This window comes from Carassius gibelio, chromosome B7 (genome assembly GCF_023724105.1).
Source record: "Carassius gibelio isolate Cgi1373 ecotype wild population from Czech Republic chromosome B7, carGib1.2-hapl.c, whole genome shotgun sequence".
NCBI lineage: Eukaryota > Metazoa > Chordata > Actinopteri > Cypriniformes > Cyprinidae > Carassius > Carassius gibelio.
In genome coordinates, this window is record NC_068402.1 from 25,894,665 (window position 1) to 25,921,909 (window position 27,245).

The 27,245-nt window shown below is 37.4% G+C and overlaps 1 protein-coding gene across 3 annotated transcripts; it reads left to right on the top strand.

Annotated features, from left to right (window-relative positions):
• Nucleotides 1–4,346: 4,346 nt before the first annotated feature.
• Nucleotides 4,347–22,245, top strand: LOC127962522 (myocardial zonula adherens protein). Of its 3 annotated transcripts, none has more exons than XM_052562126.1 (15): nt 4,347–4,539; nt 6,783–7,156; nt 8,287–8,361; nt 14,765–14,860; nt 16,319–16,477; nt 16,569–16,661; nt 16,770–16,883; nt 16,990–17,142; nt 18,865–18,990; nt 19,346–19,474; nt 19,553–19,647; nt 20,322–20,427; nt 20,550–20,633; nt 20,960–21,021; nt 21,111–22,245. In XM_052562126.1, the coding sequence occupies exons 2-15, from the start codon at nt 7,088–7,090 to the stop codon at nt 21,445–21,447; spliced, it is 1,698 nt and encodes a 565-aa protein (XP_052418086.1). In that variant the 5' UTR covers nt 4,347–4,539; nt 6,783–7,087; the 3' UTR covers nt 21,448–22,245. The 3 variants fall into 3 exon arrangements, with proteins under 3 accessions (XP_052418086.1, XP_052418085.1, XP_052418084.1); XM_052562125.1 differs by having other exon boundaries at nt 4,350–4,543; nt 20,915–21,021; XM_052562124.1 differs by having other exon boundaries at nt 4,350–4,539; nt 20,915–21,021.
• The last annotated feature ends 5,000 nt before the right edge of the window (nt 22,246–27,245 follow it).

Sequence of the window (27,245 nt, forward strand, 5' to 3'; positions counted from 1 at the left end):
TTTAAGTTTAGATCCTGATCCTGATGTGCCTTGAGCTAGAGAAACCAAACTGATATAGTTCTTCTAGAAGAGCAAGAAGCCTCCCCCATTGTTGAGAGAGGACTGCATTTGTGTGATATTCATGTCTATACACAGCTGAGCTGTAGAGGAGAGCCCCTGAGCCCCATTATAAATCTGTTGGCTGTTGTCTTGAGAGCAGCACAAAACAAACTAACCTCCTGATGTGAGAGGAGCATCTCAGCCTGCTGTGCAAATTCTTGGCAAAACCTTCTCTCATCAGGGTGGGGCTGACATGGGGACTACAGTGAAGATCCAAGATTCATGAAATTCTGAACCCACTCCTCACAAACTCTCTCTCTCACACACATACACACACAGTGCTTTGGTGATCTAGGCTATGGCAAAGTTTTCTTATATTAGTCCATTATTTTAGAAACAAGTTGCTTTTTGAACACCACGGTGTGGCTCTACCGCCCTCTGCTGGTCAGTAAGAAGTGCTGCAGGGTTGAACATGTAAACAATGTCAACAGTACAGACGTTCACAATGACGTATACATCGAACTTTTGGAACCAACTAACGATTCTGAAAACTTTTTTTTTTGTCTTCAGCTAATGATTTAAACGACGTGACTTTGTAACGGCTCTTGTTCTAATCATTTTTTATTTAAGTTCACAACCCCACTGATCAGACTATGCCTCGGCTAATGACCAGTAATCACAGTATAATTGAGGAAGTGACTCAAATACATAAACAGATTATAATGACACCATCTGGTAGTCAGTCAACCTTACAACATACTTACATAACTTTTATGATCATTAGTCACAGATTGGATGCCTTTTAAAATAATACTACACGTGATTGGCACTTTTTCAGAACAATCATTGCCAACTCAAGTTTCTGATCATGTGTTTTTAGTAATAATAATAATAATAATAATAATAATAATAATAATAATACAGCTTAGTTTAAAATTTGTTGTTTTTTGTCATCTTTAGTATGTATAAATTTAATAAATAATTTTAGGTCATCCTGTTGCCCTCTTTTTGAGAAACACTGTGTTAGGATATTGTTCAAATCTGTATCCAAAGAATGTGCAATCGCAATAGTATGCTTGCCTTAGTAAACAGCTGTAATAAATAGACAGGATTAGTTATGCTTGATTGAACAGTCATCAGGGACACGTCCTGTCCCTATCTGGAGAAACATGTATGATGAGCAGACTTGTGAATCCTAATAGTGTGCGGTGGCCCCTGGCAGACAGGATCTATTAGGGGCCGGTCCATCACTGATCTGAATGAGAACAGGAAGATGTTTAGCTGCCAGCCTCGTTTTGTATTTCAAACTCATCTTTTCACACCACTGTTTGCTCATTCTGGGGACGTCCTCATTTTTATTGTGTCTTGAGATTCACAAACAGAGAGTAAACAGAGCACAGGAGAACAGGATTTTCTCTTGCCCGTTCTTTCATTATTTCTGGCTTTGGTTTTCCATTTTCCCCTCAGTCTATTCTTTAACTTATTCTTCTTGAATCATTTTATCCAACATATTTTGGTATATCCGTGATTCTATAAAAGATCTGGTTTCTCTGGGAGACTTATTTGTTTGATTGCATTTCATCCTGCCTTTATCTAATGTCGTTATGATTTATAACTTTTGTTTTATCCTCTTAAGTGCCCTTAAGATACTCTTGGTTTACTGCTGGTTAATTAAGCCCTATAATCAAGTTAAAATTAGAGGAAATTAAAATTTAGGCTATTGATTCTTATCAGTTTATTAAACTGTTCAGTGTAGTAAAATACCATTTAAAGTTTGGGGTCAGTAAGATGTTTTAAAATGTTATTATTTTTTATAATTTTTTTTATATAAGTCTCTCATGTTCACCCAGACTGTATTTATTTGATCAAAAATACAGTTAAAAATCTTATATTTCATTTCATAACAACATGAAATATTATGACTTTTTTTTAATGGTGGTGGTTGACAAGAGACCCCCACGTGACTGTAAAGTGCCTTGGGGGTACAACAATACACAATAAAGCACTATATAAATGAAAATTATATAAATGAAAATTTAAAAATTCAAATATGTATTTATTCTTGTGTCTTCTACTGTGTCACTTGATCCTTCAGAAATCATTACTTCATGTTTGAGAAACGTTTCCATTATTTTCAATCTTGAAAACTGTACTGCTTAATATTTTTGTGATAACTTTGATCCGTTTTATTTAGAAAGCTCAAAAGAACAGCATGTATTTGAAATATAAATCTTTTGTAACGTTACAAATACCTTTACTGTCACTTTTGATGAATGCAGTGCATCCTTGCTGAATAAAATAATTGTTTTCCAAAAAAATCTTACTTAACGAGTCAAACTTACTGTGTAGGCAGACTTAAAATACATCTGCTGTGACAGAACATACAAGTGGGTGTTTACCTCTGCTACGCTCACAGACAACATGTTCCCAAGTGTTACTTATAAATGTCAAATAACCAGTTCTCAGTGCTCTTTCTTTGTCTCCTGTGTGGACATCGTCACAGAGTAAGATGTTGTTAGACAGTCATTCATCTGTAATTACGCACCTGTCAGCTGCAGGTGAGCCTACTACATGGTTCATGACGAATAACAACAAGGCAATTATTCCAGGACAGCAGTATTGCTGGCTAAACAATATGTGTTGTTTGTTACAACAGCAGTAGGCCATCATGCACATCTTTCAAGCGCCTTCCGAGATTTGTTGGTTTCGATTTACTATTAAATCATTTATTTTTTTAATGTAGGTGGGTTTGAAAGTGAAGGTAGTGTCACATTGCATAACATATATACAGTTCAGCCAGCCATGTGCTGTTGTTCCAGACCATGTTAAAAGGCTGAGAACACTACAAAAAGGCAAAGCACTATGCCATTGTTTCAGGCAGGATGTACCTTTTGCACTGGAAAATAAAAAGTGTGGGCCTGCAAATTTAAATAGGGTCTTCTATGATATTATATGGGATATAAAACTAGACCACACATCAACCTGAACACAAAACTGAATTGTTTCTTCAGGAATAATCAAACTAAGTCATCTTCCTATGGTCAAATTATGCCATAAACACATAGTATTGTATTGTTACCTTTCTACCTTTAGCAGATCTCTTTTCAAAATGGCATGTCTTTTATTTGTTAACATTTGCTAATTGACTTTCTTTCATAAAATGGTCTGGTGAGAGTAACTGACTTCATTTTAGGCCCACTACATTTCCTGATATATAACCTCTCCAAACAAACATTTGCATTCTGTTTCTCCCTCTCTCTGTTTTTCTTCCTTTTCCTGTTGTCACTCCTCATCTCAGAAATGTGTCTCTTCTGCACCTCAGGGAATCCACACTATCTAGTAAGACCAGGTAAGCAAGGTGACGATACGTAAATAACACTACATTAGGCTTCTAACTCACCTTTTCTTTTCCTTGTTAAATGTGAGAACTGTCATGCATAGACTGCATGTAATGGATGTAATAATGTTTACCAGTAATGCTGTGTGTTGGGAAATGGTGTATGTGAACTTGAATAATATGTCACATGGTTGTGAAGACAAAGCAACTGTAGATTTATCTTCAGGTCAGAGGAGGGGAGAATTCATCTGCCATATGCTTCATCCTGTTTTAGCATTAATGAGGAAAACCTCACAGCCAGGAAAATGTTGTAATGTGTGTTGTCCTCTGAAAAAGCCAGGAGCTCCCCTGAATAATTTATGCAGGCTGTATAAATCCATTCAATTCTATAAACAGTAAGTACTTTGTGCTTTAAAACCTGAGCACTGTTTACAAGCCTGCAGACGACATACAGTGGTACAGTTTTCTGTCAAATTACATCCATAACAATTGCACTATTAACATAAAACATAAACATTGAAGTTCCATAAAGGCTCACGGGATAATATGAAAGAGCATATTACAAATTGTTTATGCTGTGCTGATTTTTATTATCGATTAACGATACACTATTGGAATTTGTCAAAAGAAACAGGCTGCGTCGGAAAAAAAATCATAGTCCAATACAAAAAATACATAACTAGGCTAGGCAACAATCTACCAACAGCATAACGGAGAAAGAGCGTGTAGTACATGCACTACGATTGACTTTTTACAGGGCATAGAGTGTCCCAGTCATAGGATCGCTATCTGAGGTATGTGATTGGTTATTGGAACGCCCAATTCACAATTTTAGCCAATCACAGCTTTCTATACAAGAACGAGTCACTAGCAAAACAGAATCAAGTTGAGTGAGTCGATTCTGATATACACTACTAGATTTATAGGGTATTTTGGAGTCGACTCCACATTTTTTTTTTCAGTTGTTTTCAGTTACTCTGATGGAATAGGGGATGTTCACACGCAAGCTGGCTGCCAAAATGTATTATTTTTAGTTATAGATGAGTATTATTCTAGTCATGTCATCTCAACACGGAGGCCCCCCACGACGCACTTAAGCAGCCATCTCTCTGTTTAATAATTCAGCGTTTATTTGACTCCTGATATGACTGGAGTCATTTCATGTAAGTGAGTATGATTAAACTGTTTTCAAAATACCATACCAACTGAGAAAAGGTTTGCGTGAGAACAGGAGAATCGATCCTCACTTGTTAGTCACACGAGTCGACTCACCTTTTCAAAGAAACTCCTGTTTATTTGTAGTGAGGAAATATCTCATATGTGACCCTGGAACACAAAACCAGTCATAAGGGTCATTTTTTATTGAAATGTATACACCATCTGAAAGCTCAATAAATCATAAGAATAATAAATGAGAATAAGCTTTCCATTGCTGTATGGTTTGTTATGATAGGACAATATTTGGCTGAGATACAACTATTTAAAATCGGAGGTTGCAAAAAAATCTAAATATTGAGAAAATCGTCTTAAAAGTTGTCCAAATAAAGTTCTTAGCAATGCATATTATTATATCTTAATGATTTTTGGCATAAAAAATGTGTAATTTTGACCCATACATTGAGTTTTTATTGCTACAAATATAACCGTGCTACTTATGACTGGTTTTGTGCTCCAGGGACACATATATATTTGTATATGTAGAACCAAATTTCCTAGAAGATAACCTACGTGTGCATTTATTACACACACACACACACACACACACAAAACAAATGTAGGCACTGTTCGCTTGCAGAAAGTGATGAACACAATGCTGAATGGTTGTTATTTAAGTACCTCTTTGTAGCCTCATATTGATCACAATATTGGATTGAATGGGACTAGCAGAGCTTCTCCAGTAGGACTACTCCTAATGGGATCCTGTTTTCCATCATGAAAGGCTGGAAACATAATCCCTGTGACCTTTCACATGCTGCTTCAGCTGTTCATCATGCTCATGGATTTCTAAATAGTTAAAACTTTTGTCATACAAAAATTGATAATCACTCAAATGGCCCATTTATCCCTGTGATGATTGATTAAATTGCCTCAAGGTCTATTGTGCTGAGGGGAAAAAAAGCAATAATAAGTGCAATTTACAGCCTTTATGTGTTTTCCAAGGGGTTCATTTCACAAATATGGAGGCTTAATGATTACACTGGTAGTGGACTGTCGGTTCCCTAGATTAATGATTGACCTACACCTTGCGCACTTTGAAATATGTTAAGCAAACAAAATCACACATTAAAGATTTCTTCAAACAAGATCAAGGCATCTGCAGTCCAGTTTTTTCTGACTGAGACAATTGTTCTTTGCACAACAAGTAAAATGGTAATGTTTTTTTAAAATGGTAATTTATTATAATTATAATTATTAAAAGGATAGTTCACCCAAAAAACATTCTCTCTGTGTCTGAATATGCATGCTTCCCTGTAGTAGGAGAAAAAACAGTATGTGAGATGAGTAGTATGTCAGAATTCAAGTACCCTTATGACCTACTATTTTTAGTGAGAGTCTGAATCTTGTATGTGATTAACCCTTTATTATCCCATGAAGTTGCAGTGAAATGACACAACTGTTGCTGAAGGTCATGTGACCGTGAAAACATGTCAGAAAGAAAGTCAGGATTTCATCCATACTACCCATATTCATAATTTACGTGGAACAAAAAAAACAAACTTTTTTTAATGGTTTCAAATGTAGTACCTACTAGACTGTCACTATTTACTGACTTTCGTGTCGTTCCATACTTGTATGACTTTCTTCTGCAGAAATCAAAAGAGAATATTTTGAAGAATCTTGGAAACCAAACACATTTAATGACTCTTGATTTCCACTGTTTGGACAAAAACATTTAGTCAAAAGTCAAACAGGTTTGGAATGACGTGTATGAGTAAATGACGAGAAATTTTTTGTTTTGGGGTAAATTATTTCTCAAAAAAAAGTTCTTAGTTATGACTCCATGAATCACAATAACAACAAATTATATCAATTATATCATGCTTTTTTCTTTTTCTTCCTGCTTCCCCTTATTAGTCACTGATATGATCCTATTACTAAATTAAATTAAATTGAAATCCACCATAATTGTAAGCATAATATCTCAAGCCACATTACAGTCAAAAGTGGCGTAACCGCCTAAGGTGTGACACCTTCCCATGTAGAAATGGAGAGGGCTCCACCCCAGCATTATCAACCCAACCCTGCAAAAGCAGCTGGCTACAGGTAGGTGGGAGCTGGAGAACACACAGGTGAAATGTTGCTCGACGGGTCTTATGGGAAACAAAGCTTACGTAGCCAGCACAGATACTGAAAGACTGACAGCGCTCTCTCTCTCTCTCTCTCTGTCTCTCTCTCTCTCTCTCAGTCAGGAGGAGTCTATATGGGACGCTGTCACTCTGGAGTTGTCTGTTCACTGGAGGGCTGTGTTTCTACTGACCTCTGCACATTGGAAAACAGAGCCTCTTTTTCCCCTCTCTTTCGGTCTCCAGTCTCATCCGGGGGAAGGAATTCTGGCAGAGCTGCTGAAGGGAACTTTTTTTCATTCTTCCCCTCTTTAACACACACACACACACACACACATATCTTGTATCTCCTTCTTTGGTGTGTAGCCTGCAGTGGTGGGCGCAGACGTTGATAGTGTTTGTGTGGCGTGGACCGTGAAAAGGAGACATGCTGAAAAATGGCAGGGCTGGTGCCATCAGCACCACAGCCACCACTGAGATACCAGACCTCAATGAGGTAGGAAACACTCAATCATGTTTTCTTGCTCTTTTGAACTTTGCATTTTCCTGACTCAAGTGGTTCTCGGTTAGGTGTTTGCTTGCCTGTGTTTGGTTTGGTTTCTGTCCTCTGTGTCTCTCGGCTGTGACTTACGCATTGGACTGTGCCCTAATGACTCGTCCATATCCAGGCTAATCGAGCGCTGTTGACGTGTCCGAGGCAGTGTTGTGTTGTTCAGAGAGGGGCCTGTAATAAGAGCCACCGTCCTGGGAGGCAGGGCCCTGTCATGTTTATTTTATCAGGGCCTGGTGCTCAGCTGCTGTTGCTGCGGTCAGCTTCCTTTCAGAGACATTCTTACAGCTAATCAACTGACACCCTCTCAGATGGCACTAAATGGCAGAGAGGGCATCAAACCCACGAGAACCACATTTTTGAGTCAAATAGATTGCCACATCTGAAGTGGTTAACCCTCTGAGGCCTAGGGGGTCTTGGGGGCCTGGAAAAATGTTGACATGCCTTGACTTCGGTGCTTTTTTTCAGTTGTTTATAAATATATTCATGGCTAAAGTCTGAAAACACTGTAATCAGCACAAACTGGGCTACAATAAAATATAAATAGCATGTATGTACATGATTGTGTTTTTGAGAAAACAACGTTTATGCATGATTAGTGAAAAATGACAATTTTGAAGTCACTGAAATAAGGTCATAAAACACACACAGAACATCTGTTCACAAGACTGTCAAACCTGGAGCTTTTAGCCTAGAATTTTTGAGAGGGCATCAAACCCATGAGAACCACATTTTTGACTAGTACTGTAGTTATTGATCTGTGTCGAATAGATGTCCACATCTGAAGTGGATAAACAATGAAATGTTTATGGGCACTCATATTTTAATACTGTTTTGTCTCAGTGATATAAAATCACTTGGAGCATTTTTTTCTTTTCTTTTCATGCGTGACATTTGTCTCTCAGTAGATAAGCATTATCTTTGACAGGACTTAAAGTTTTTGTTTTGGTTTCAATGAAATTGCTTCCATCTTATCTTGAGATAACAATCATCACATTGTCCACCTATTAAACTTTTTTGATTGTGGCTAATCATTGTTTGTTTGTTTCTCTGTGTGTATGTGTGATGTCTGTCAGAGGAGAATCAGGCGTCTCAGATTAACCCTCCGGCCTGAGGACAGTCCCAAATCCCAGAATGAATCCGTCAACTCTGTAAGTATCTGTTTAGCATCTTTCAGTAAAGTTCTTGCAGTCAGACAGATTGGCGCTAGCTGTCTTTTCACGTCATAATAAACAAACTTCCTCTTTTCACACTGACTTCACACAGTCCCCAATCTGTTTGACTACCACCACAAATGGCATGATGTCCTGATAACAGGATAAGCTCAACAAGATGACCTAACAATAACCTAGCCTAAAACAATACTTAACATTCAAGTGAGGTAAATGGCCGCTTAGGGCCCGGGGAATCAGGAGGCCCCATCTGATATTGATGAATCATATTTGCAGTATTATGCAGCCAATCATAGACATATCTGCTGACTAACTTGAAAAGCAATGACCAGAAGTGTTTAAATTAGAATCCAGTGCTAAGTTCTAGCTAAGTGTAGATATAATGTAAATAATGACTGGAGATTTTTGCTTAATAATAGATTACATTATCCATTTGTTTCTTGGCAAACCCTACCGTATGCCTTCAGAACACTTGGAATATGGAATGAGTGGCATGGGATAATTTCATAGTTTATAAATTGTATATATTTTTTTATAGTGTTCTTTTTTTGATCAGAAAAAAATAAGGTAGCCTGATATGGCTTTAGAACAACATCAGGTTGACTAATTACTGGTTGTGAAATGATAAATAACCGAAGCTATAAACTATGAGAGCGAGTGAGTGAAATAAGAGTTAGGTGTAAAAGAACACAGTTACTGTGTAGGGCCCCATGCTTGGAATTTGCTTAGGGCCTCCAAATCACTAAGTCTGCCCCTGGATATTTATATTTGACATTTTGTATTATATATTTTGTATATATGGCAAGTTTAATTAATTATAGGCTTTAATTTAAGGATTTACCTTTAGGCTTACTTTTTAAGGATGTGAAAAATGGAATTTCAGAAAGGGGAAATTTTCAACATTGTTTTGTCTGTGTCCGTGTTCAAGAGATATAAATCAGAGACCGTGTCCTTCCTTTTGCTCTGTCACTTGGTTTGTGTGTCAAAGATCCAAACTGCTTGCCCGTAACATGCCTTGCACCTTTACTGATAAAAGCACGCAGATAAGCGTGCATTCTTGGAACTACATGCAAAGATTCCTTAGTTTACTGTCACTTTACATTCTAAGCCAGTATGTTTAGAAACAAGTTAGGTTTCATGCAGATAAATATCCTTGAGCGGCCCCCAAAGTTCAGAGTCACATGAAACAAAGCTCGGGAATTTGAGTCACCTGTTTACCAAGGGAGGTAAAGTTAATTTTAAGCTTGTTTGCATATACAGCTTAGTCTGTGTGAGAAATTAATTTGTATATTTGACAATAGTTGCTGTAAGCCTTCTATAGACAGTGGTGTGCTGGGAAAGAAGTTAAGAGAGGTGTGTCTGCATGTACTTCAATGTTTTGATCTGTACCTTGGCCAGGAACTTGCACCCTGCAGCTCTTAGTCCTTGAAGTTCAACTGATATCCACCTTGTTTGGTCTCTGATAGGAGCTGCGTTGGGAACATCAGGCACTTTCATAAGCCAGATACTAATGAGAAGTAGAAATCCAGGAGCTGTGCCAACATAGAACTGTTGATGGTCTTATCAGTGTCTGTCTCATGGGAAAGGCCAGCTGTGGGCATTTTGCTGTGTGAAGCGTCAATAAACAAAACCCAGGCCTGTTTGTTTAGCTGCCAGTCGCCAATTCGATCTGGAATTTGGATTGAGAGTTTCTAGTGAGGGCAGATATCAGACCGCACAGATTTAACAGTTCAAGTTGGTCACACAAATTTGCCACACTGCTTTGTTTGAAAGTGAGTTAATGCATTCATTATTGACAATGGACTATGGACTTTTTCTTCTTGTGAAATTTTACTGAAAATTTGCTAATGCGACTGCACCTTTGGCTACAGAGATGAACTTCCATGGAGCATTCAGTGTCAGCATTTGAGAAAAAAAAACTTTTTAGCCTTTATGTTAATATTAATTAGTTGGCTATGCATAGAAAAACTTTCCAGGTATGGATATCCAGTATCTGGGAGATGTCAGGGTTTTTGCATTGATTTTGAATGTAGAGGCTTTTTATATGCTGTCCTTTGCAGAACAATTAAGCCCCTTTCACACTGCACGTTGGTCGCCTCCTGTGTGAACGCAAACACGTGCCGGGATCGATTGATTCTAGTAACATTGCCTGGTTCAGTCCCGGGACGAGCGCTGTGTGGTAAAAAGCCAGAGCCAATGGCGTAAAGGGTGTGTTGTAGTGATGACGAACATTATCGCGCAACTATTTTACCGGTTGTTTTGAAGACAGATCAACGTTCTTGACGAAAAAAAATTGTGCAAACTGTAACGAAGCAGAGATCAGTTAGTTCCTCACTTTCGGCGCTGAAGCTGAGATTGTTCGCTAGCTTCAGTGAAAGTTAATGTGCTTAGCGTTTTCGACGAGACTTAGGTCTCTGCAGAACAAAAGTGGGCGTTTATCACAATGTGGGTGTTTTCAAACTGCTTGGTTGTTTCTAAATCATGCAATCTAAATGATCCCCCTAACCCAACCCAACCCCACCCCTAATCCTAACGTCACTATTGCATCAACCAATCAGGTATCATGGTGTAAAAACACCCTGATCTGGTAACTCCCATTACTTTCCTGCAGAGACCTATACTTCTTTTCGACTCGTACATTACACATCAAATCCAGAAGTCACGTGTCATTACGGGACCTTTACGGGTTACGTCATATTCTGGGTAATCACTGGCAGTGTGAAAGGAGCAAAATAGACCCGGGAACAATTGCTGGTACACATTACCCATGTATTTTACAGATTCTCAGTGTGCAAGGGGCTTAAGTGACAGCCTACTGTAACTGTTTACAAAAGTTTAAACCAGGTCAAAGGAAGACTAAATGAGAAGAGGGAAAAATACAGTCAGGATAGTTAAGTGCAAAATTTAGAGAGCATTTTATTTAAAGGGTTAGTTCATCCAAATAGCTAAATTATGTAATTAATAACTTACCCTTATGTCGTTCCAAACCCGTAAGACCTCCGTTTATTTGGAACACAGTTTAAGATATTTTAGATTTAGTCCGAGAGCTCTCAGTCCCTCGATTGAAGCTGTGTGTACGGTCTACTGTCCATGTCCAGAAAGGTAAGAAAAACATCATCAAAGTAGTCCATGTGACATCAGAGGGTCAGTTAGAATTTTTTTAAGCATCGAAAATACATTTTGGTCCAAAAATAGCAAAAACTACAACTTTATTCAGCATTGTCTTCTCTTCCATGTCTGTTGTGAGAGAGAGTTCAAAACAAAGCAGTCTGGATATCTGGTTCGCGAACGAATCATTCGCTGTAACCGGATCTTTTTGAACTAGTTCACCAAATCGAACTCAATCGTTTTAAACTGTTTGCATCTCTAATACGAATTAATCCACAAATGACTAAAGCTGTTAACTTTTTTAATGTAACTGACACTCTCTCAGAGTTCAAACAAACCAATATCCCGGAGTAATTCATTTACTCAAACAGTACACTGACTGAACTGCTGTGAAGAGAGAACTGAAGATGAACACCGAGCCGAGACACATAACGAACACAACATTGACTCATTCACGAGTCAAGAACCGTTTCTGTCGTACGCGTCCGATTCGAGGAGCTCATGATACTGCGCATGTGTGATTCAGCGTGAAGCAGACCGACACACAGGGCGTTTGAACCGAACTGATTCTTTTGGTGATTGATTCTGAACTGATTCTGTGCTAATGTTATGAGTGCAGGTAAACCGAAGGCTTGAATCAAGGGCAATCATCGCAAATGACGCCATTACGTCAAGCGCAAAAGAACCGGTGAACCGTTTTCTTTAACCGGTTTATTGAATCGAACGGTCCGAAAGAACTACTGGTGATCCGATGCAACCGGTTCTTGACTCTTGAACGAGTCAGTCTGTTGTTCATTATCTGTCTCGGCTCAGTGTTCATCTTCAGTTCTCTCTTCACAGCAGTTCAGTCAGTGTACTGTTTGAGTAAATGAATTACTCCGGGATATTGGTTTGTTTGAACTCTGAGTGTCAGCCACATTATAAAAGTTAACAGCTTTAGTCATTTGTGGATTAATGCGTATTGGAGATGTGAACCGTTTAAAACGATTCAGTTCGATTTGGTGAACTGGTTCAAGAAGATCCGGTTACATCTAATGATTCGTTCGCGAACCGGATATCACTACACTGCTTTGTTTTGAGCTCTCTCTCACAACAGACACTGAAGAGAAGACAATGCTGAATAAAGTCATAGTTTTTTATATTTTTGGACCAAAATGTATTTTCAATGCTTCAAAATATTCTAACTGACCCTCTGATGTCACATGGACTACTTCGATGATGTTTTTATTATCTTTCTGGACATGGACAGTATACCGTACACACAGCTTCAACGGAGGGACTGAGAGCTCTCGGACTAAATCTAAAATATCTTAAACTGTGTTCCAAAGATAAGAGGTCTTACGGGTTTGGAACAACATGAGGGTAAGTTATTAATTACATAATTTTGCTATCTGGGTGAACTAACCCTTTAACTGAGATATTCTATTACTGCCATAACAAAGAACCAAGACAAGAAGCCACTGCAAAATTAAGATGGGTGTGTGTAATCCTATCCTCCATGGGATACTAGTCTACCTGTGGTCTGAATTCCCCAAGTTACACCTGTTGGATTACAGGAAGGCCTGAAATTCAAATTGACCCAAGGCAATGTTTTCTCATAAAAGCATTCAGCTGAATGGCACAGAATGATGACAAAACTGGTTTCAGCAAAGCTGGAGTGGGAAGCTGTCCCGACACCACCCACTGCATGCAAACAGATATATACTGTTCTGTAAAACACAGATGCTAGACTTGAGTTTACACCCTCAAGCACATCTTTATACAACAACAATACAGCTCAGTGAATAGTGTTCAGTTCAATCAGTAAGATTACCTGAGCTAGGTAGAATATGAAACAGGGAAAACACATGCTTTTATTTATCTAAGATGATAGATAAATAGTTCTGTATTTGTATATGAATATTGTGCACAGAAATATCGTCAAAATGTGCATGAAAGTTTAATGCAGCTGCACTTTGTTAGTGTTGTCTGTCATTGTATGAATAAGCTCTTTTAATAGATGAAAGTACATTGCATGCAGAGAACACAATTCTCACGTTGTTTACAACAGTAACTGTATCTTCTAGCAAAAGGATGGTGCTTAGTAAATTTGGTCAAGTAATGATTTTTGATATTTAGTTTAAAGATTTAAAGTTTACCCAAAATTTACATTTTGTCCTCTTTTACTCACCTTCATGTCGTTTCTGATCCATAATACTTTAGTTCATTTTTCAAACACAAATGAAGATGTCTTTACAAATTTTATTTCAAAATTGTATGCCTTTATAAACTTTGTAAAGCGCCCGCATTAATGGAGTAGACTTTCAGCGAATGGACAGAATTCTTTTAGGTTTCAACAAAAATATCTTAATTTGTGCTCAGAAGATGAACTAAAGTTTTATGGTTTTGGAGTAACTGATGACAGAGCTGTAATTTTTGGGTAAACCTTTAATATTTTATTACAAAGTAACCTTTTTTTTAAGAAATAATGCTGCACTGTAACATCAGGATGGCCACCCCAGAAAGTTAATGCCTCTGCTAGATTTATTAGGCTAAATTAAATCCCCAAAATGATTCACTTATCACTACACATAACTCATATCACTACTCAAAAGGCCAAAAACGGGAGGCCCTGTTTTCAACATATTAAATAGCTTTCTCTTGTTTGAACTACTCAAATGTATTCTCATGGGCTTGTGTTTTTGTGGGTTATCTGTCAAGTTCAGTGAAGTCTAGTGCAGAAGGCCACGCGAAACACTGGCATCATTGTTCTGTCTTATCTCCACCCACTCACACACATTGCTCCCCTTCATTCAGAATCAGAGAGAAACATTCATCATATTTTCTCAACATCTAATTCTCTATTTTAATGAAGAATGATTCTCCTGTTTGCCCTGAAGGTTGAGACAGAATTCAGTTTGTCTCGGTGAGGAAGCTGAAGCACTGTGTTTTGGTTTGGAGAGGAGTTCTGAGGAGGTGTGGTCATGACATGAATGAGATTACAGTTCTGAGAAACTATGTCCTGAAAAGAGAAAGGGGAAAACCACACCCTGAGCGTGTGATCACAGCTGGACTTCATCAGTGTTGTTCCTCCTCAGTACGATGTGAAAATAGCACACATGAAAAAGATGGAATATGGTTCCTCATAAACAGGAAAGCTTATTAGAAGTAGGATTTATGTGTTGCATAAAAGACATTTGGCAAGGATAAAACCTTTGTCCAGTTATCACCCCAAGCATCAGCATGTCTGAAAAATTTGATAAGACCTATGAAAATAATAAACGTTACATCACAGGGCGAGAAACTGCTCAATGGTTCCTGGAAAAAGAAAAATGGGCTCATGCAGAGAGAAAGACCACCTGGGAGAGAATCACCTCAACAAGAAGACAAGGTATGACAGCTTCTGAGAACACAAACGAACCCGAATACCATTACCCATGCATATGTCAAGATTCATATCTGATTCTTCTAATATTTACCTGACAAAAAATTGGAGTTGGTAAGAATGAATTTTTTTTTTTTTTTTAAAGAAAAGAATACTTTTATTCAGCAAGGACTCAAAATCTGAAAAGGGATGCATAATGTTACAAATGATTTCTATTTAAAATAAATGCTATTCTTTGCAACTTTCTATACATCAGAGAATCCTGAAAAAAAAAAGTATAAAACATATAAGGCAGCATAACTGCATCATTTTTGGAGGATCATGTGACACTGAAGTAATGTACAGCTTTACAATCTCGGTAATACATTTTAAAAATACACTTTAATATGAATTAAAATATAAAAAAAGAAAGTTGTAATCATATTTCACGTAAACATTGCTGTTTTACTGATCAATAAATGTAGCCTTGGTGAGCATAAGAGACTTCTTTTTTTTTTAAAAACATTACAAAATCTAACTGCCCTAAAATTTTGAATGATAGAAGACACAATATTTTTCCACTGGGTCATTATATAATGCTGTGTCCTTTTGGAACATAATAGACCACATATGATTTTAGTATACTGTATGTTTGAATGTTTTTGTGTCACCTGGTAATATTATCAGTGTAATTTTATCTTTGATAGTGATAGTGTTTAAAACACAGGTGCCTGTTTCCCAAAAGATATTCAGTACTGTATGTTATTGTTTGCAAAGCAAGCATGAGCTGAAGTGTATCTGCACTATATGGCTTCAGGCCTTTCTTTGCACAGTAAAATGCTTGTTCACTTATTAAACATATCACAAAAGAGCTTCTTAATCCATGCAAAACATGAAATATGACTCCTTTAGACACTAAATCTTAAAGACAGAAGTGACCCAGTGTAAAAGGTCCCAGAATCCAGAATCAGAATAAACTGTAAGGCCATTGATCCTCATTGCTGTGCTCTTGACTGAGATCTTCTCAGCTGTAGTTGCTCCTGTGGTTTGCTCTTATGACACCTTTTTCACTTTACTTTGCCCGTGGCATTGTCAAGAAAGAAATATTTTCTTTATGTACTTTCACTGGATAAGGTTAACAGCATTCCAAGTTTCAAGTTCAAGTATATTTATGGTGAAACTGTAGATATACAAAGGTTTTTTTTTTTAATTATTATTCTTTCTGACTGGCATGCAGAAATATGGACACCCTCACTGAGGACTATTCTGACTGTCTATATCCCATCCTCTCATTGTGAACACTCAGCAGCAATGCTTCTAATACCAGAGCATATCACTCACAAATACAGTCTATCAGTCTTATTTATCAGCCGTGATGTTCCCGGAGGTGTACACACACTCAGACACACAGCGGTGACATTGGACTTCACAGCTGTGAACACATTCACAAGCTGAAATCTGAGCCCTGTTTTCCTATTCCCCCAGCACTCTGTGACTAATGGCATGGGCCGGGAACAGCCCGCTCAGCACGGGCCCAGAGTTTACGGCGTGGTGCAGAGCACAGGCAGCAGCCACCAACAGGAAGTGATGGCTCGCGAGTGGTCTGTCAGTCACCTGAGGGATGAGATGAGGTACATCAGAGAGGTAAAGACTAGTTATTGCTTAACCAGTTAGCATGTTCTTCAGGAATGTACATCCAAGCAGATAACTAAAAACCATCTTTATTTTCTCATAGGTACGTGACTCTTTGGAAAAGGTCAGAGAGCGAATGTATGGCCAGTTTGGAGGGATGCAGCAATCAGTGCAAAAATTAACTCAGGAATTAAAGGTGAGCAAAACACAGCAAGCCATCAAACCTTTCCCTGTCAGGCTTCATCAAAATGCATTTTTATAGTCGTATGACAGGTTCTCAGTGTGCTGACTGTGTTTGTCCCAGGCAGCCAACTCTCATAAGCGTTACCTTGAGTCAGAGGTGAGGACGAGAAGGGCAGGAATGGATAGCTTTGACCAGATGAACAGCTCCCTCATATCAGCAAACATTGATCTACAGGTACACCATCAGTGTGGTCACTGCCAGCTGACAAAGGCTTGTTCTGTCCAGAGAAACTCGTGACATCTGTTTTTTTTGTCAACTTTTGAATATAAACGTGTTTTAGAAATCATTGCTGGAAAGCTGTCAGAATCGAGTGGGGAACAGAGATGAGATGAGAACCCTGCGCAGCTCGCTGGAGAAGACAGAGGAGAAACTCAAGGAAACGGAAAGACAGCTAGCAGCAGCACAGGCTGAAAACCACTCTCTCAAAAATCAGGTGCAACACTATTATTATCATGCAAAGCCTTCATGTTACAACAACCTGATAGGCCTACCATAATACTTTGGACTAAATATTTTTTTTCTTTTACTTATAGTTTTTTATAATTGTTGTATTGCTTGTTTTTTACTTTTTCTAATGATTGTATATACAATTTTGACTACTAAATTATGAAAACAATTTTTTTAAGTCAAGTTAACTTTATTTATTTAGCACTTTTAAGAACACAGGTACAGATTGTGTTAAAGCAGCCTTACAGTATCAAAAAGGGAAAAAAGTGTCATTAATGCAAAAAGACAATAGCAAACACTCAATTTTAATTTAAAGGCAGTTCATCATTGAATTCAGTGATGTCATCGTCCTGCTCAGTTCAGTTTAAACAGTATCTGTGTAATTAAATCGACAATATCTTTATTATCATCTGTGGTTCCATGAAGAACCTTCAACATCCATGGAACCTTTCCATTGCACAAAAAGATTCTTTATAGTAAAAAAGGTTCTCTAGATTATTAAATGTTCTTCACGCCCAGAAAAATATTATCTTTTAAAATCTGCTCACTAAAAAGGGTCTTTGTTTGGGGACCCAAAATGGTCTGAACGACCAAAATGTACTGTACACAGAATATTTGTACTTAAAAGTTAATAGGTAAAGCTAGAAAAGTAAAAAAAATAATTAGTCATACACTAGGACTATTTATGTAATCTGTAATCTTTACTTCTACAAGTTGATTTAGAAAAACATAAACCCTTTCTAAATTATTTATTTGTATTATTTACATTTACATTGTCATTTAGCAGATGCATTTATCCAAAGTGACTTACAAAAGAGCAAAGATATGTGCTATAAAAAGTCTCAGTTAGCTTAACGCAGTACATGTAGCAAGTTTCGTTTATTATATAATTAATAAAAAGAAAACAGATAGAATAGAAAAAGAATAGAGCAAGCTAGTGTTAGAGGCCTTTTTTACTTTTGTTAATTGTATAATAAATGAAAAGAAAACAAACAGAATACAAAAAAAAAGAAAATCTAGTTAGTTTTTTTTTAAGAATAGAATAAGAACAGAGTGCTAGAGTTAGAGGGTAAAATAAAGATGGAAGAGATGGGTTTTAAGCCGATTCTTGAAGATGGCTAAGGACTGAGTTGGGCAGGTCATTCCTCCAGGAGGGAACATTTAATTTAAAAGTCCGTAAAAGTGACTTTGCGCTTCTTCAGGATGGCACAATCAAGCGACGTTCACTTGCAGAACGCAAGCTTCTAGAGGGCACATTAGTCTGAAGTAATAAATTTAGGTAAATGGGTGCAGAGCCAGTGGTGGTTTTGTAGGCAAACATAAATGCCTTGAATTTTATGCGAGCAGCTATTGGAAGCCAGTGCAAATTCATAAACAGAGGTGTATTCCTTTCGGCTCATTAAAAATTAATCTTGCTGCTGCGTTCTGGATAAAATAATTAATTATTTAATTTTATTAATTACATTTTTATTTTATTTATTTAATTATTTAATACACATATTTTAATCAAATTATATTATCAGAACAATAACTTGACTAAAAGGATAGCTTTACTCAGATTTTTGTTCTATAGCATGTGTAGAGATCTAAAGATCCAAGCAGGAGTGAATTTGTTTGAAGTAAAAAAAGAAAAAGAAAAAAGTCACTGTTTTTTAAATAAATAGCATGGTTATTAACATGAGACGACTAAAGAGCATTTTGTACGTAGGTGGAGACTTCTCAGGAGGCCAAGACCCAAGCATTAAAAGAGCTGAGTGCAAAGCTCCAGAAGGAATATGAGGAACAGCTGCAGGAACAGCAGAGGAAATACAGAGAGGAGATAGAGGCTCTGCAGGTACAGATATAACCAAACAAACAGACTCTCACAACCTCTTACTGTCCAGCTACTTCAACAAGAACTGCACTGCATGATAATGTGACAAATGCATTTATTTGAATGTGTGAAAGATTGTAAACCACACTGTAACAAGACTACATTTGTATTATACTCCACAAGCAGGGTGTAAGGATTCCAATCTTAACAGGAAACATCTGTAGTTATTCACCAGGGAAGAGAGAAAAATGTTGACAAAACTTTTTTCTAACTAAGGCTGCCACCTAGTGGAAATAGTGAAGATTTCCAAGAGAATGCTGATGATGATGACAGATGAGCAGAGTTCTGACTGTAGTTCTGACCTGTGTGTCTGCAGGCACAGCTTGATGACTACATGAAGAGACTTGAGGAGGCCGAGAGGAACGCTCAGATAGCTGAGGCAAAGATCGCTGAAAGGGATCAAAGAATTACTGAAGTGGAGAGGCTACTAAACTGTATGGCTCAGGTAAATAATATCAGTCGGCTCAGCCTTTATCTGTTACCAGGAAGGAAACTCTGTTCAACACTTGTCTCTTTATAACAGGAAAAGGGTGACCTGATACAAAAGCTTTGTGAATGTGAACAACGCTTACGTGGTTTGGACGAAACTGACCATGCAGATAAAGCTGTGGCCAAGCAGTAAGACATTTAATGTATACTTACAGTACAATAGGTTTGCAGCTGAAACAGTGTTGATGTCATGTTTCTTTAATTCAGGATGGTTTCAGTTTCATAACAACCCAGAAATATCACCGAACACACTATAAGACATTCATTATAATGGGTTTGTGTGAATATTGTTTAATGTTCACTGAAATTTAAAGTTGTTAGAATAGTTTCAGTGTTAAGTAATTGTAAAAAAAAAAATGGTTGATTTGTAGTTTAGGCCTGGTCCATAATTATACTGATGAATGGCTATAATTACTTATTTTGTTCCCAGAAATTAAAAATAAATTAAAAAATAATAATAAATGCTTTTGGTATCCGTGGTACTGACCTTCATTCATAGTATTTAATATAATAAATATTAAAAAATTATGTATTTTTGTTGTTTCTATATTCATTTGGAATTTCAGAGAGAAAATGCTTTTCTATCTACAGATTATTATGTTAAGATTAATCCCGATTAATTACATAAATCTAAGTAATTAATTTGTTTTATGTTTGTTTTTCCCTCTTAAAAAGTCTTAATTTTGTCCTCTCAGAGTAAAAAAAAAAAGCTCCCGGTGAAACTGAGCAATACCCAATAATATTGTGTTTCAGTATTTAATTGCATAAATGATATCTCTCCTAAGCAGCATGTTCTTTCTCAGGTCGGAGCAGCTGAAAGAGGAAGCGGCAGAACTGAGAGAGCGAATAAAGCATCTCAACGATATGGTGTTCTCTCAACAGAGGAAGGTCAAAGCCATGATAGAGGAGGTGAGGATTTACAGAGACTTATCAAGAGTATACTATTTACACAAAATGTCCTTTCAAGAAGTCATGACACGGTTATTTTAATGTAATCTTTTGAATTGTAAAACAAACAAACAATTCTGCAGGTCGAAACACTGAGAGCAAAAGTTGCACAGAAGGATATGTTCATCTCCGAGCTGCTGGACAGGATTGCTATTGTGGAGTGCGAGGTAAGAGCAACGGTTTCCATGTAGCAAGATCTGATTTTTGCATGCACCTCGACTTCACCAATCTAGAAAGACACAGATTGGTTGGAATAAGCACGCTGAATGTGTCTATTCCTGAATGCATTGCTATTCTGTCAGCTGGGCTCTTCGAGTCCCTTTGGTTGTCACACATCTAAACTGAATCGGTCTTCGTCGGGTGTTCTCTTTTTATGTGAAATTAATTTTCTACTTAATTTCCCATGCCTATGGTCTGACTCTGTCCTTTGCTTTGCTTCTTTTCCTAGAATAATGAGTTAGGAGACAAGTTGAAGTATTTTATGTCTATACAGAGCGCATCTGAGACTAAAGTAGCCACCAGGGACATTGGAGTTGGCTGTGACCTCCCCATTAGGTAATGAGCGCCAGATCACCTTGCCATAGGAAATTTAAAACTGCTTTCGAGGCCATGGCTTTACACACATGCTCTTCCTGTGTTCATAGATCTGAGGAGCCGGCGTACGTCGCTCCTGTCCAACCCAGCCCCATCTCATCGGCCTTGAGATCCTCTAGCAGACTGAACTATAGTCTTCTTAGATACACTCCTGGTCAGTACAGCTCAATGCTGCTCTCCAGTGCAGTAAACACACAAGAAACTGGAACCAGTCCCACACAAACATCAAGTTATGTTCAGACCAGCCCTGAAGACGGGGACTCCAGATCTCCAACAGCCTCAGAAGTGTCCTCCACCAGCAGTCCTAGAGCGAGGACCGGCCCGTCACAGATCTACACTCCTTTCATGAAGCTGATGGAGTTAAGCGCTAAAAGGGACACAGACTGAATGCAGTTTTCCTAAAATAGCGGCAGCAGAAGGTGTTGTTGCGACATGAAGTATTGTGGTTTTGTTACTGTTTATGTAACATTAAGGTATATGTAAATAACATACTGATCTGTGAATAACTTATTTTGGTAGTACACTTTACTGTATTCTGATGCACTCTGTTGCTTTGTTTACCAAAAATCTAGTGATTTTATGTGATAGCTTTCTATATTTTACACTTATCTATTTATATTTCCATTTTCTGAGACCGTATTTAGATTATTTTTTAAAGCGTATTACACCAAATATTTTGTTACAAAAAATTCCAAATAGGCTCTATATACAGTATGAGGGTTTCTTTCAGAAAAGGAATGATGGTAGCTATCAACTGTGATCACAGCTCAGTACTTTTGTTTTTGCTTCAGTGTGTATTGATGTGTTTAAATGTTTTTTTTTAATTGTACTAAGAGAGTTGTGAACATTAGTGGTTTCACACTCTCAGTTGCACTTTTCCCCCTGGAGTCACTGATGACCTCCATGGTTTAAGACTCAAAATGTTCAGAATACCAGTTTAAAGAAAGTATTGGTTATGCACCCCCATTTTTCTAGACCAGAGGGCATTAGGGAAGCAGGCCTCTGTGGATTGTTTGCAGCGTTAATGTGTTAAAGCACTTTTCATTGCCAAAATCACATCATTTATGATGACTGCAAATTAAGGTTTCTAGACTACATTTGGTGTTAACATTTTTCACTCACTGAGCACTGTATTTACATATAACTGGGTATATTGTTCAAGAAATAAAATGTCTAAATCTACAACTTGGTGTATATATCTTTTTTTTTTACTAAGGTTATAGGCCTATTTATCTGTTCATAAATAAATAAATAATCTTTTTTTTTATAATGGTCAGATGAGCATGTGCTTCCAAATTATGTCTCATTGTTATGTCTCAGACTGAAATACAGAAAAAGTAAGAAGGCTTTAGCAAATAGCATATTAACAGTAGTAGTAATATTTATTAACATTATTATTAAACGTGGCATGGAGCTTGTTTAGATTATTTCATTGCCTGCAGGAATCTATTGGTGTTGTTTCATGGTGTTGTGATTCTGTCCTGTGTCGACTGTCGAGAAACCAAACTGAATCATGGAGGTCTCTTTGGGATAATAAGCTTCACTCCATCAGCAGCTGATGGAGTGAGTGCTGCTGAATGTGCATGAAACTGCTCTGATGAATGACTTTACGTGTTTCTGGGTCACCCTCATGGTCTGTTAGTCACTAGTACATCCACTCACACCCGTGTAAGAACACGGCATGTGCCTCGCTGGGAATTGCCACAGACAACTGTAATATAAAACAAAAAATACAGGTAACTATGAGTCCTACTGATTCATTAATGCTGTTTTGGGAATATTTTCAATGAAGCTAGTGGATGTGTTTGCCTGGATGTCTATTGCTTCCTTCAAGCTGTGTGGATCAAAGAGCTGGAAACAAACAGGTAACTGCTTTAGTTGGAAAGTTAGCTGGTAAACCTTCTATTCTTGTTTACTGTATTTTACATTTTAAGCAATTCTTAACATGGTGCTTTTGTTGTTGTCAGTTCAAAATTCACAGTTTCCTTGGAGGGACATTTTAAACTGATATTTTTTTTAATTCTGTATGTTTTGTTCCTACAAGTATGTTTGATTTGTTTGTTTTTTGGCATAGTTTGCTAAATTACTTTAATGAGAAGATCTTAATTTTCCTTCCATAGGCTCTTCCATAGGCTACACAAACCACAGAAGCCAAAATGTCACGAAGATTTCCTCCAGAAATCCCTTCAGGTATTTAGTTTAAAGCATTGCTCTAAAATGAGTTTGTATGTCTTTCTTTTACTGTTCATGTCTTCAAGGAACCTCTCTGAAAAGTCCATCTGAGATCCTGCAGAAGACAGAGGAAGACACCTTAATAGGCTCAGGCCAAAATCACCTCATTAGTAGACATCGATGCGGCATTTAGGAACATTTTCATGAAGTATCTTTACATTATATAGACATAACAACCAGTCTATCAGTACAACCAACAGAAATGTTTGCCAGAAAGGCAAACAAACACATGAAATACCCTAAAGAGAAGGGTACTCCAGCTATAACTCATACCTTTATACTGCATAAATAAGAAAGAAAAGGACACATGTTTTGTGGCCCAATTCTCAAGAAATCCTCTGCTCTGCCGTCAGTGCCTGCACACGGTTCATTGTTCTAGGGCTTGACGGTTACAATATGGGACCGACGGTTTGGTAGATCTGCTTCGGTATTGAATTATTTAAGATTTATTTATGATATATTGTGTTTCTCAATGATAATAATAAACCATGATATAATGGCACAATACAATGTCTCAGTGATCATACTGAGAGAAGGAATTTTACCCTTGAATGTCTTCTGCAGGATGTCCATGTGCCAATATTGTGATCCCATGAGATCCCCTTTTGCAGAGTCAGTTGCCAGTGACTCCACTCTTTCGGGAACCCTTTTTTCCCCACTCTACAGTTAGTGCTCACTTGCAGAAATGGGACATGCTACAGTGTGACAGCAGGCAGAGGAGGAGACACATGCACTTTTGCACTTATTGAAAGGTACAAAATAAACAGTTATTAAAATGGGTTTAAAAATACTGAATTTGGTGTATAAATAGTTAATAGTCTGGTTCAGTGTTTGCTGTAAGCTGGTCCTGCAGTTCCTCTAAAACCATCTACCTCCCCCAGTTCCACATGCCTAAATTTGCTATGTCTATTAATGTAGCAGCAGCACATCTTACAGCAGTATTTATTGACATGCATTGCAGATTTTGCCCACCAAGACAAAATACATTAATGTCATATCCATTAACATACTAAAACTTGACATGATTAACAGAATTTAATGACTGTGTCTAATCAGACCTGCAGGCCAAGGCAGTTCTGTCACTGTTGCTGAACCTGTGCCCTTCCTGAAGCGTCTGGTTAAGTTACATTTTGCAGCATTGAATTTGACAGAAGTTAGCTTCTGGATTGCTTGTTTATATATATATATATATATATATATATATATATATATATATATATATAATATACACAACCATACATGCTTTGTGTGGTTGTGACAGGAATGCTAATATCTTCGTTCGCAGTTGTAGTTAGCTTTAATCCAAAATATTGTCACTTAATTAAGAAAGTATGTAAATGTATCAGTACTTATATATTATATATATATATATATATATATATATATATATATATATATATATATATATATATATATATATATATTAGGGATGCACGATAATATCGGCACAACATCGGTATCGGCCGATAAAAGCTTAAAATGACCATTATCGGTATCGGCCGATATGAATATTTCTGCCGATGAGCCAAACCGATATTCTCCAAGTGAAATAATTGACCTGTTTTTCAGATGTGAATGTCTGTCTACATTTGTAAAATAATAAATTTATGGTAGAATCAGTACAGAAGAGATACATGGATTTCTCTTCAGTAAAATTAAAGTTTAAATTTATCAGTATATATTTGTATATATATCGATATCGGTATCGGCATCGGCCAAAATTATTTCGAAAATATCGGCATATCGAATATCGGCCAAGATCCAATATCGTGCATCCCTAATATATATATATATATACATATATATATAAAGAAAGTATTTAAATGTAACAGTACTTATATATTTTATTGATGCAGAGAAATGGGCAAGTATCTATATGGGAAATGGAGGATGTAGCACCAGTATTTATCTTAAGCCTGCTTTCAAATTATGTGCTTGAGCCAGTCCAAAAAAAAAAAAACTAAATATTACAGCTAAACTTCCAACAAATGAATTATTTAGCTGAAAAAAAGAGGTTCTGTCATGTTAGTTATTAGATGATTGACACCTTTTCCAAGAGGATGTTCACACAGAACAACTTTTTGCATTCCGCTGTGCTCCTTTTCCATTGTTTTCGATGTTAACATGCAGACAGATGTGTTTGACTGTTGCATTTGCTTCTCGCATCTTTTGCAATGTCTCATGCTTTATAAAGAATTTCTTTTTTGATCCCAGAGATCTAGTTAACGTAATATTTTGAAAAATGTTACCTTTTTTATTTTATTTGCAATGCATCAAAGATGAATTTTTTTATTTATTATAATATGTTATTTACAGAGTTACAGTTACAGCATTGCAGCAGCATTGTGTTCATGGTGATACACTTGATTTTTTTCAGATGACAGAAAAACACCTTTGGTGAAGATGACTGATAGGTAAGAGGATGAGAGCTCTCTCTTCATCTTCATCTTTTCAGAATGCTCACCGAGGAATAGATGATAGATGATGACACCTACTGACTTGTACACTAAAAGTGAAGTGAAGTGACATTCAGCCAAGTATGGTGACCCATACTCAGAATTTGTGCTCTGCATTTAACCCATCCGAAATGCACACACACAGAGCAGTGAACACAAACACACACACACACTGTGAGCACACACCCGGAGCAGTGGGCAGCCATTTATGCTGTGGCGCCCGGGTAGCAGTTGGGGTTTCGATGCCTTGCGCCCGGGGAGCAGTTGGGGGTTCGATGCCTTGCTCAAGGACACCTAAGTCATGGTATTGAAGGTGGAGAGAGAGCTGTTCATGCACTCCCCCCACCCACAATTCCGTCCGGCCCGAGACTAGAACACCCTTCGATTGGGAGTCCAACCCTCTAACCATTAGGCCACGACTTCCCCTATATCATGTCACAAGTTCACTTGTAAGTGAAAAAGTGTCTAGAGCCACACTCTCAGATTTGGAGGAGGCCTGCAACCTTTGCCTTCAGGAAAGGTTGGTGAAGTATCAAACAGTAAAAGAACCAATTTTGAGAAGTTTTTAGTAAATAAGACAAAATGTGACATGCAAACTCATTGAAAGCTAAATTATTAGATGGGACTAAATGTGTATGGTAAAAGAGCACAAAAAAAGATAAATGATGAATTGCATAAAGGCACGTTCACACCAAGAATGATAATACAAAGTATATCTAGTGGCGTTAACCCCCTCTACTCCAGCCCCTCCAGTCTGTCTTGGGTTTTAGTCACCTCAGTCACCATTCAGTTTTTAGGGCATTCATTCTTCCGATGTCCTTTCTCTCCACAACGAAATCAGACATCCGGATCAGTTTTCCACATTCCACGTCCTCTGCCTCTCCCATGTCCACATCCTCGCCCTCTGTTGTTGTCCTTGGGTAAGGGATAATCCCCTTTTTTTATATTAGGATGATAAATCAACAATATTTCAGGTTTCAGTGTTTCTCATCCCCTTCGGCTGTTTGTCATGGAAAAATTCTAAATATTGCATTAAATGTGAGACTGAGAGTGATAAAGGATCATGGGATTTTTCTTTGGTTGTTTAATTCTTGTAAGAATGGTCAAGTCAACGCCGAAGCTCTGTAGTTAGAAAGACAGAACGAAGGCTGTCCAAGGATCATCTGTGACCTTCAACAGTATCTTCTGGTACTGGTCATAGCCATTTCCCTTTTAGAAGAATGCTAACAGAAGTTTTAGTCACGTACACAGAGAAAATAATGAAGGTCAATATCTGTGCAAATAGAGAATATACAAAATAGAAAATAAAGAAATATATATACATTTACATCACATTCCTATTCTAGAATTAATGTTACCATTCTTGGTGTTAATAGGCCTTTGCAATGATTTGGCCTGTCACTTAAAGCACTGAGGATGCTTTACATGTGTAATGTCTTTGTGTGTGCAGAGCTAATTCTTGGAAAGAGAGGAACAGAAATTTGGCTTACCAATGGC